The 12,620-nt window shown below is 31.3% G+C and overlaps 1 protein-coding gene across 1 annotated transcript; it reads right to left on the bottom strand.

The window, feature by feature from the left end:
* Positions 1 to 7,634: 7,634 nt before the first annotated feature.
* LOC131078292 (putative UPF0481 protein At3g02645) lies at positions 7,635 to 9,011 on the bottom strand. The gene has a single exon (XM_058015954.2). The coding sequence runs from the start codon at positions 9,009 to 9,011 to the stop codon at positions 7,635 to 7,637; it is 1,377 nt and encodes a 458-aa protein (XP_057871937.2).
* Between the last annotated feature and the right edge of the window lie 3,609 nt (positions 9,012 to 12,620).

Here is a 12,620-nt window from a genome sequence, read left to right as displayed (position 1 = left end):
TTTGTTGGGGTAGGAATGGGAAATTCAATGTTATTATAAGGATTAGAAAGATTAATAAATTCAACACAAATTTTCATGGACATGATATTATCATTTACAATATGAGTATGCCACGCAAAAAATCTATACCATGATCATCATTTTGAAACATCCTCCTCAACACTTCAATCAAGGGGATTCCCTCACTAATCGAATGTTCTTAACCCAACCAATGTTCAAGATTTTTCCAAATCATGGATAAGCTTTAGTACTTGGCTAGGAGATAGTCATGTTAGGGAGTCATCCTCATCATAAGAAGTGTGTAAAGAATGATTGTCAACAATGTTAGGTAGTTCATGAGTAGGCATAGAAGTTTCACCCAAGTTCCCATGGAAAATGTTAGTTGACTTGATCTCCACACCTCTTAGGAAAGTCATAAGTTTATAACTTCTTATCATGGGGATATTAGATGTAGGGCTGAAAGTCATAAATCTCATGTACAAAGCCAATGAAGGAAATGTATAAATAATACAAATATTTAATAAATTGATTATTTAAACATTACATTAAAATGAATAAATTTTGAATCTTTAAATGCATAAAATGTAATACAAACCAGTTATAGACATCCAAATTAGAGATAATAATAGGATATGTCAGGTTCACCAAAATGTAATGTTGGCAAAATAGGAATCACAAGTCTACTCATATAAATAAGGAATCTATTTCATTCCCACCGATTACATTAGAAGGAGAATGATCCACTAGGATCAAGATGAATAAGTACAAGATGGATGCAATGGTAATTCGCTGTCGATGGAATATGATTATGCAAATTGTAGAAGAATGCACAAACTAGGATCAAATAGGTTGAAATGACAATTTTTAACATGCACCAAAAGGTAGAGAATTGGAAACCAAATTTTAAAAAAGCATCTAGTAGAGCATTCTATGAATAACCTCTAGTTTGAATTTTAGGCAAAAATGGAGGGAGCAAGGGTGATTTTCTCAGCTTGCTCCTGACACTATGGCAATTTTCTTGGCTCACTCTCGACAATTTTAGCTTCGATGGATTGTAGACTGTAGCTCTCCTCCTACTTTCTCTATATCTATTTTTGTAGGTCTATCACCTATTCCCTTACATAGAATAGAGATAAAATTTTGGGTAGAAAGGGGGTTGCCTAATTTGAACACTGATTTTAGGAATTTTACTTGAAATTGAATTGAATTGAAAGTGTGTGGTTAGGTAGCAGAACCTAGAATTAAAAAATTGAATGCTTATACCTTCATAAATCTTTTTGATGTTCAAATGCTCATGAAGATGTTGATGTTGACTTGAATGAGTTGACTTTAGGAATAAACAATCATGGATACCATCACAAGTGCATAGATATGCAAATTACTCCTAATCTTCATTGCCTTGATGCTTTATCTCTTGCTTTTAGAATTGAATTATGTTTTTTTGTCTCCTTTTTTATTGATATTCTCAAGCTTGCCCAAAATAAGGGAGAATACCTTGATTATATACCTCTCCCAAGAGTTTTAGGGTGCAAAACTCAAAGCAGGTTGACACGAGAAAACATATCTTGCTTAATTATGCTAACCATTAAGTGATTCAAGTTTGGGGTGGAACATGGGGGACCATGGCACTTTTATTGGCTTGCTTTGAGGAGCAGGTCACCCTAGGTGCCTTTCTCTTTCCAATGTGGCCCCAAATTTGGACTTGTGGTCCAAAATGGAAAGGAGAAATCAAAATGAGATGCTAAATTGGGTTGGATCAAAAATGTCAGGCATGGAAGGACAAGAGTGCTAAAATAGGGCTTAGATAAGCAAGAAATTGCATACGGATGCAATTTACATTGCTATAAAAACAAGCCGGAGAATATTAGGAATTAGGTGTTGTACAACTTTCATAATGTTCATAATGTATAATTTATTATCATGTGTGCAATGCACTTAGAGGAACCCATTAATACATGCATCAACACGAGTTAACATTCTTGGGGCTACTTTATGTGTTGCATGTAACATGGGAAAGTATTTAATTTAATATTGGAGAAATATTTAATAAAGTGAAAAATTGGTATCCAATATTAAATTAGGGGTTAATTGTTTTTGTAATATTATGGTAGTGATCACAAATTTTTATTTAATATCACTTGGTTGTTTTGTGTGAGTTTATTATAAAAGAAAACATAGGGGTAGCTGTTTAAGGTTGGCTAGTTAAGGTTTTGACTAAGCTATCATTTTATTTAGTATTATTTAGAGGTGTGCATATGTGAAGCATGGCATGGGATGTGTGGATTCATACTTGGACACATGGAGGATACATTGAAAAGGTTTGATGTTTCAAAGGTGTTCATGGAAGCTGTGTAAGTGTATTGTAAAGTTTTGTTGTTTAATAATAAATTGAGCATGGATTCTTTTGGAGTTTGGATTTATCCTCTTGAGGGATTTTGTAGGGTACATCTTGTGTTATCTTGTAGCTTGTCTATATGATATTTTCATAATATTATTATGTAAGATTGTATGCATGCTTTTTTTCTCATGGGTTATGCAGGAAATGGATTAAAAGTAATTGGGTATTGCTACACTATTTCCTAATAACCTCCTTGAAGAATTTTTGAGATGATGGATTTCTTCCTTGTAGATTCTTGCACTAGGGTGTCAACCTTGCATATATACCCTTCAATAAATTTTCTTCTAAACAAAAATATAACTTCTCTAAAAATGGTTGTACTATTCAATACCACAATAAAAATCCAAAGACATTTGAAACTCTGACTAATAAAATCAATATCCAAGTAATGACATATTAGCACATGCTTGGAAATGAAAAAGATTTACTTTGTTGGGATAAAATGACATAAGAGGTATGAAATGATAACAAGTGAGCTCTCCATATAGAAATGATGAGAAATACATGAGCTCTCCATAATATATTATTTTCAGTCATAGAATATTGGACCTCATAATTAGGTAAAATGTGACTTATGTAATACTCAACTTGTTCTTTGTAACCATAATCATTATGTTGTGCCAACAATGTTGCAAGATCATAGACAAAGTATAAAAGAAGAAAAGGGCATTTGGAGACTAACAATGTAAATAGGAGGATTAGCCAATTTTTTTTTTAATCATCAAAGGATTATTGACAATCTAATTTCCAATTGAAATCAATATCCTTTTAAATAAGTTGAGTAAAAGAGAAAGTTTGATTTTGTAATTTTGAGACAAAGTAACAAATAGCATGCATCTTTCCTTGTAAGCTACAAAGTTGGGAAAATTTTTTAGGAGGTGGCATGTTGATTATTGCATCAATATTATTTGTATCCACTTTAATAAAATAATACAAAATAATTAATCATAATAGTTTTCCACTATCAACAGTACTAAAGACACATTTATGAAGATTCAAGCACATATTGTATTTATGGCACATTTAAAAATTGACATAGGATTTTGACATGATCTTGGCATGAAATAGATTTGGATAAGATATCATAGAAATAGTCCTCCAATATCTTATGAATGTAATAATGAAAGATGAGATTCATATCACATTGGTATGTTACAACAACATTATTCAATCCAAAATACATAACCACCCAACAAAATGTTCTCCATGGTGTGATAAATTTACTTTAAATATTAATCTTGAGGGTTGATAAAAAATTGGTTGTGTTTACAAAAGACATCAATAAAGAGAAAAAAATAATGGCTCACATTGAATCGACAATCCTATCCCACAGTGTAATTGACAATCCTATCAATGTTAAAAAGAGAAAATTTATCTTTTAAAGAAACTTTATTAAGATCTAAAATCAATGCACATTCATATACAATTATTTGGTTTATCAATTGCAACAATGTTGAAAATATAAGGGGAATAGATAGTAAGGTAGATAAAGCTGCAAACACTTCTCAATCTTAGCCTTAATAAATAATGCCACCTTGGGGTTCCTCTTTCATTTTTTTTTTTTTATAGAGTTAGCATCAAGATGTAACACAATATTATGCATCACAATCTGTGGATCAATACAAAGTATATGTGAATAAGACTGAGAAAAAAGCTGATTAAATTTATATAGAAGAGAAATATGTTCACATTGTTCATCAACCTTTAATCATTTTCCAATCTGTATAACATTTTCAATATTATTTGGGTCCATCAAGACATCAACATTATGTCCCACAATGAGTGTACTATGTTGTAGGATATCTAGTAGATGAAAGAATTCTTGGAAAATTTACAAGGTATCATTAGATAATCTAACTTCACTCCCAAAGTATGCTTCAAAATTTAATCAATAAGAAAATTTATGATTATGATGTTATCGAGGAATATTGTCATATAAATCCATAAATTCAACTAAACAACCATCTCTTTAGAATATGTCGAATGAAGGTAGGCCTAAAGTGGAACTAACATGAATTACTTTAGGATGAATTAACATGAGAAATTTAGAAGAAGTAAATATTACATTCAAATTGAGAGATGGTCATTAGGAATCTTTGGTGGACTTGAAACGATGGTAGCCAAGACCAAACAAAGCATCATGCAAGTTGGTTTCTATGGGAAACTTAATGGCTTGTTTATTTACACCACAATAAATGCCTCTATATCCACTCTTAGACAATATGTGAAAACCGTGACCATATAGGGATGTTATTTCTACCAGATATGGTCAATCCTTGTGAGTCTCAACTTCATATGTAAATGAATAATGGATAAAAAAATAGAAGCAAAAGTAGCTATGGAATTAATCTTAGATATTTTGACAAGAATTTAAAATTTTCATAGATGTCATCAATGCTACCTTTGGAGTTTTAGGTTTTGATGGTGAGGATTTATACTCTTCCATATGGAAGGTGTAAAATATAATAAACCCTAATGATCACCTAAGACTTGGAATCCTCAAGTAATTGAGAACTATTAATAGGAGATGGTATATCCACTTTAGTTGAAAAAATAATCATAGAGTTAAAAGAAGATTTCGTTCCTATTTTTGTTTGAAATTTTTTTTTCATATTTTTATCAACTTCTACTTTTCATATTTTTATCAACTTCTACTTTTCATATTTTTATCAACTTCTATTGTGTATAGTTTATTTTGGTGTATGAATTTAAATATGCAATTAAGCATTATTGGAATCATGTGCGTAATATGAATAGGGTGTGTACCTAGAAGAGGATTGCATGCGAGAGTATCAGGTGTGACATGGATAAGCATGTCAAAAGTCATAGGTCCTACTTGAATTAGTAGTGTGATTGTACCTAACAATTGTCTACCAACATTGTCAAGGATGTGAATAGAGATAGAATTTGGTTGTATGAGAGGGATATCCACAATGATCTTACATAATAGGTCTATCCTACAAACAGTAAGACCCAATCCATCATTAATTAGGTATGCTTTATTCCATGTCAATTATTGATAACTAAAATTATGAGAGGATCATATTGATTTTAACTTCCAAAGAAGGCACTTCATGTTGTGAGAACATGATATTAATCTTTGATGCATGCACAAGCCATAACAAGGTTGTTATGTCATTCAGTCTCAAAGAAGTTTGAGCAACTATCTCCTGCAAGGCTTCTTGGGGCATCTTTTGGTATGTGGGAGAAGTTTGAATTGATTCCCTGAGGGAGTTCTTAGCTAGAGAAGCACAAAGCTACTCAACAAGAAAATACTCCTTACCAAAATATTGAGGAAGATGGGGTTTAAAAGGAAACACATGTCAAGAAGAAATAGGAACACATGTTATAGGTTTATGTTTACTAGTTTTAGTGCTATAAATATGAGAAATTGCATTAGAATGAGGTTGTTTTGAGTCACGTTGGTTAATTTTTACTATATTTAGTGATTTGTTTTGCAAATTTTAAGTAGTAACTAGGACATTGAGATGGGTTATCAACACCTAGAACTATATTAACAAATTTTTTTTTGTGTGGTTGAGTAACATTTGGATGAAGGCGGATAATAATATTAGGTTTATCAAATTATTTCTTATAACCATAAATATGGATCAAGTTAATTAATATTTAGCAAAGAGATGTTTTAGCAGACACAGTGAATGATTATGACAAGATGAAGTCATCAATGGCTACATCTAACATATCAAAATCATTGCTACTAAATGGCTCATCAAATGATTGAAAATAGTTAAAAAAGATATCCGACATATTTAGATAAGCTCAATTTTCCCAAGATTCATGTTGATAGAAGAAATTAGAAAGAGAGATAAATAGAAGAAAAATGATGACAAAACAAAATATCTTAATAAAGGGATAAAAGAATTTTTTGTAGATGACTCTAAGGTACTCCATTCTCCTTCCAAATTTTTGACACATGGTTTCTATCTTAGAAAAGAAATCATATGGATTATACTACTAATTTATATACCATATGGATTCTATTATGCTTTCATTTTGTAGTTTCTTTGTCTCTATTGCATGATAGTCATGAAGCTAGCTTAGGAAATCATTTAAATTTGTTTTTAAACAGAATTTTTAGGAGATTAATTGTGCAGTCATATCTCCTAAATAATATTGATTCTTCATTGTCCACTTGATGTTAATGAAGATAGGAGCTTTAGGCTTACTAGATCATGATTCATAATTAGTATAGGTATTCAATATCTAATTCACAATATCTATATTATCTCATTTGAATTCATCTTAGCTTGATTATATTATCTTTTCCTTTAAGTCACTAAACTATCATACAAATGTACATATCTAAGAGTTAAATTTTAACTCTATATAGTTTTAATCAAGAAGCGAAACACACATTGATTGAAACACAATGTTAAAATGGAACTCATAACAAAATAGATTACCTTGGAGAAACTAAATGTCACAAGCTTAAGAAGAATTAGCTAATGCCTTCTCTTGCCATTATCTCTTGCAACTTCACAAGTCAATTTATAATATTACTTGCAACACCAACTACATATCAATAATGTTCTAATAACTTTCTATGCTCTAAAACTTGTTCTAATACACTGTCCTAATATAGGTAATATATATTTGATTATATCTTTTCCTAGAGAAGTAGCATATTTTTTGAAATATAAAAAAGATAGTATAATTTTTTTTCAACTTTTCAGAACTAGAAAAATAATCTATCACATACATTAAAATAAAATATTATTGTGAAAGATCTTTTTAATCTTTATGATTAAAAGATTACATTCTATATATATTTATTTTTATTCGATTACATTTTTAAACAAATAGACACCTCAAAAATAATATTTCCTAACATCTTTTACATGAATTTGAATAAAAACAGATACTAATATACCTATTAACTTCTTAAATAAAATAATGAAAAAGAAAAAGTGTTATCCACCTAAAATGTGAAAAATAATGAAAAGTAAAGCGAACCGGACATTTTAGTACCTTTGGTATTAACAAGAATTCACCTAGAAGATTCGAAAATTCTACTCTACTCTTTCACCGAATACACAGTTTGCACAGCAGTCATACCCAAAATAAGCATCGCTGCCACAATGGAGACAATATACCATGGCTTTGAACAATATTCTTCCCTAAATTGACTCCCCCAAACTGTCCATCGATTTTTATAGTGCTCCATCACGCTTCTCATGACCGCCTCAATTTCATCATTTGGGTCGAATAACGTTCCTCAATCATACGGCTGAACATACGAGCCGTATCTTCGTCGCTGCCGGTGATGCTCCAAATGACGTCCGAGTTTTTTAAGTATAGAAACATCTTTTTCTGAATCGATTAAATTCCAAAACATCATTACATATTGTGAAATTACTGTCTCTTGAGGAGACCACGAGCACCTCTGACATTCTTCATAAGCCATCAAGTTCCGCAACCTTGTTTCTGTGCAGCGGTCCACTATGATTCCAGGGAGGAAAAGCGTACTGCTTCGACACCTTTTCTTTTCAAATCTGATTTTCCCGGGTTGAAATTTGATACCAGCGCCTTGTAATTGGAAACAAGGTATATATGTGGTACTATCGGATAACTGCTGACCAAGGGTGGAGTTGGTAGCATGAAAACAGTTATTAAGTATATCGACACAGCTAAGACGTTGCCTCCAATCAGGTAGTCCCACATTCCTCCACCATCCACACCGTTCACGGTCATTGGTGATATTATTATCGTCGTTACCATCAGGATATTCAACAACAGGAGCTGATTCCGGACTTGGATGCGCCAACACATCTATAATCAGCATTCTAGACAAATCCAGTAGATAGAATGGAGGGGGATTCTTCTGTAAATGTTCCTTCAACTTTAATTTAGTCTGATCATTTGAAAACGAGGAAAAAAAGGGAGACCCATCAAATAATGGGGACATAATCAGCCGTTCAACTAACTCTGTAATTGTCTTTTCCCGGGTCTCATACTCCAATTGAAGAAGAGTTATGAGAATGTATAGTGGAATTTGGTTTTCCATCTTTAAAATATCATCTAAGATATCAAGTAACATGGAGTTACAAGTATCGTCATTTTGAAAAACAAGACTAAAGCAATTTATATCACTGTCACATCTTGGTTTGGCTAAGGATTTAAAGAATTCAAGAATAAAGCAAGCATCCATTGTTAGCATCCAAGATAATGTTTCACCATCCCACTCAAGTGGTTCTCCATAACATTCTCTTATTTCACTTTCCAGTTTTTGAATCTCGCCAACCAATTCGGTAACATTTATATCCAATCTTGCCAACACTCTATGAACTGCTTCGAGTTTATATTGATCCATAAGAAATAGTCGAGGGATTTTCCTGTGATGGTATGGCCCAAACGATATTACAGAAGGAGCATAGGCTTCCACTTTCCAATCCATGATGCATTTCGGCATCCTATAAATGCAAACCTTTGTAGAAACTTGCCACATTTTATGTGGAGGAATGAAAGCCTTTTTTACGTCGATAAGCCATGATTCAGAGGAACAATTGCTTTCTGTTTGGCCTTCACCATTTCGCCGAGGATTTTGAATTTCTTTACCTTTGAAGCTACATCTACTAGATATGTCTTGAGCCATCTGCTCTGCCTTTTATCTTCCACACTAGTTTTAGAATGAACTTTCAATCACTTGTCTCTGTATCCAACATGACAACCAAATGTTAGAGAGAGAGAGAGAAATGAAAACATAGACCTTCAAATTCGGAATCAATTATATTCTCACAAAGACAATGTGAATTCAAATATAGAAAATTTAAAATAAATCAGATCGACAATTGTATTCAATGTTTTGGCTATGAAAGATTCTTTTGAACATGATTTTTTCCATTATTTAAGATGGAATCGATTAACATCTAGCAGTCATGTTTTAGATTGGGTGCATTAAACATTTATTAAAATTCCACAGCAACTTTTAGTTGTTTTGATGATTATCGCATGTTTTTTAAATCGAATTCTAATTAGGTAATATAATTATATATCTTTTAGTTTTTTAATAACAATTTAGTTGTTTCATAATTATTTTCACTTTTAATTATTTTTATTTATATGTTCCAGGGGAGATTGATTAGTAATCATGTGGACTAACTTTGTCAATGATCTGCAATTACATGAAATATCATAATATTTATGTTTTTTATAAATGTAAAATGGATATTTATTTATTTACAACTAATATTTAGAAGTGTGTTTACCACACAATTTGTCAAAATAACACATAATATGAACTGTGTTAAAAATGATTTTTTAAAAATTTGACCAAAATGTGATTTAAGAATCCCTAATAATTAAAAAAGAATGTCATCTCTTAATTTTGATTAAGATAAAAAAGTTTTTTTCCTAAGATCCAAACCATCATACAAAATAAAAGGATTACTGAAATAATTATTAAAAAGAAGAAGAACTAACAAAAGATTAAACCAAACGCAACTCACTGTCAGGAAAACAATCCTGCAAGAAGTAACGATATTTCTTGTTAAAATAAAAAAAATTACCTTTGAAATCTAATTTGTTGACATCTAAGACATCAAACGCACTTCCCCAAATTCCTATGTCATTGAACATTTTTCTCAACCTTAACAAGCACCATTAATAATAAAATAACATTCTCCACTTTAAATACTTTTCCAAATTCAGGGCAATCACTTTTTGGGATTAAAATATTTATTTTGGCCACTTTATAAAGTGGTCGTTTATATTTTAGAATTACATTTCAGATAAAATTAAATCATTCGTTTGTCTTTGTTCTTTATTCTCTACTTCTAGATTGCTGTCTTCTCTTTTCCTTGCCCTCTTTTTAACCACTGGTTTATTTTTCTAAAAATATACATGTAAGTTCAGAAGGGCATCCTTTACCACAGTGAAGTTGGGAGCATGAGAATACTGAAAGTGCATTTCTATGACAGGATAGTCTTCGCGATCTACTTTGGAATCCTTTTTTCATCTGTATCAGTTGCTCTTGAAAAGAAAATTGTATGCGCATGAACTCATCAATAACCTACTCTGTTAGATTTTTCTTTAATAACTTAGCAATATTTTTTTGCAATTTGATGCCAACTGGGCTGACTCTCAAAATTTTCCAGGAATCTGCACATAGTCACCTTAACAAAGGCATAAATCTCTGTCATTGCAGCTTCTCTCACTTTCTTCCTTCCCAAGTTTTTGCTACACTACAACAACATCTCCATTCTCCAATTTATGTATAATCTAAAAAAACCCTTGTTCCTAAACCAGCTGATTGAATGAACAAAATAGTAGGAAAAGATAAACAGTTACAGTAATGAAAATTGTTGAGATTAAGGTGTTTCAAGTTTTGAGTATTTGAATTAATAATTAATTTTATTAATTATTTGGTGCATATTGATTTATTCTATTTTTAGGAGGTTGGAATAAAAAATTGAATTGTTTGATTTAAAAAAATTAATTTGACAACTTCTTAGGAAGACTTGGTAGTCAAAATTTGTGTTTTCTTTTTTCAGAACAAGAAAAAGAGTATAAAGTAGTTTTTTGATTTATCTTTTCTTGGAGGCTCAGTTAAGAAGGGATTTGTTTTTCTTGGAGTTTTATGCACAAAAAAGATAATGTTTTTATTGAGTCATGTTGGAGCCATTAATGAAGTGTTTTTAGATTTATTGCTTTGTATGATGATGAAGATTGCTATCCTTGGCGCCTAGCTTGTAAAGCTTGATATATATACCTTGTAATTCATTTTGTATGAGAGAATTCTGATTTGAAAGCTACTGTTATGCTGCTGAAATAATTCTAAGTTCTGGAAAATTCTTGAAGAGTATTAGCTCTAGATAATTGTATTCTAACTATTTACTGAATAATATAATTGTGCAATGGGTGCTTTGGAGTGTGGGTTTTTTTTTTTCTTGAAAGGGTTTTCCCATGTAATTTATTGTGTTATGGTTTGCTGATTTTAATTGTGCACTTAATTGCTTTTGTAATCGAACAAGGGTTTGCAAGAATTTTCCAACCCTCTCTTGTATTAGATTGGTATAGGAAGTTCTTTGCACCTTTTCAACTTCCTCTCCATTGGTATCGATGCCTCACCGGCTTTGTTTCATTTGGTGGGTACAAGGGTTTTTTGTACTAATCTCAATCTTTAGTGGGAGTTTGGCATAGAAAGATATTGTAAATTTATTGCAGGGTGGCTGCAAGAAGTTGAGTCCCACTTTTGGGCAAAAAGTGGAAGTGTTTTCTCTGTTTTTCAAATTTTCTGTCGATTGATGTCAAAATTTGATGCACTTAGAAATTGAATCTCAAAAAACTTCAGTAATAGAAAATGGTGTGTACGACCACCCTTTTTTGATGCAAATAAATGATTTTTTGCAAATTCTTTTGGGAAATGATACCTAAGACACCAAATATTGATGAGAATATTTTTACTTATTTTTTTATTGAATATATTTTTTTTTAAATTAATTTTTAACTGACAATAAAGTATATTTTCAAAACATCGGGTGTATGACCACCATAATTTGATGAAAATTTCATATTTTTCAATTTTTTTTTTAATATGAAGTCAAAATGAGATGCTAAATTGGGTTGGATCAAACATGTCAGGCATGGAAGGACAAGAGTGCTAAAATAGGGCTTAGATAAGCAAGACATTGCATACAGATGCAATTTACATTGCTATAAAAACAAGCTGGAGAATATTAGGAATTAGGTGTTGTACAGCTTTCATAATGTTCATAATGTATAATTTATTATCATGTGTGTAATGCACTTAGAGGAACCCATGAATACATGCATCAACATGAGTTAACATTCTTCGGGCTACTTTATGTGTTGCATGTAACATGGGAAAGTATTTAATTTAATATTGGAGAAATATTTAATAAAGTGAAAAATTGGTATCCAATATTAAATTAGGGGTTAATTGTTTTTGTAATATTATGGTATTGATCACAAATTTTTATTTAATATCACTTGGTTGTTTTGTGTGAGTTTATTATAAAAGAAAACATAGGGGTAGCTGTTTAAGGTTGGCTAGTTAAGGTTTTGACTAAGCTATCATTTTATTTAGTATTCTTTAGAGGTGTTCATAGGTGAAGCATGGCATGGGATGTGTGGATTCATACTTGGACACATGGAGGATACATTGAAAAGGTTTGATGTTTCAAAGGTGTTCATGGAAGCTGTGTAAGTGTATTGTAAAGTTTTGTTGTTTAATAATAAATTG

This window comes from Cryptomeria japonica, chromosome 7, assembly GCF_030272615.1.
Source record: "Cryptomeria japonica chromosome 7, Sugi_1.0, whole genome shotgun sequence".
In the NCBI taxonomy this organism is placed as follows: domain Eukaryota; kingdom Viridiplantae; phylum Streptophyta; class Pinopsida; order Cupressales; family Cupressaceae; genus Cryptomeria; species Cryptomeria japonica.
The sequence above is the reverse complement of the archived record's forward strand: the minus strand, read 5'-3'. Positions and strand labels throughout refer to the sequence as shown.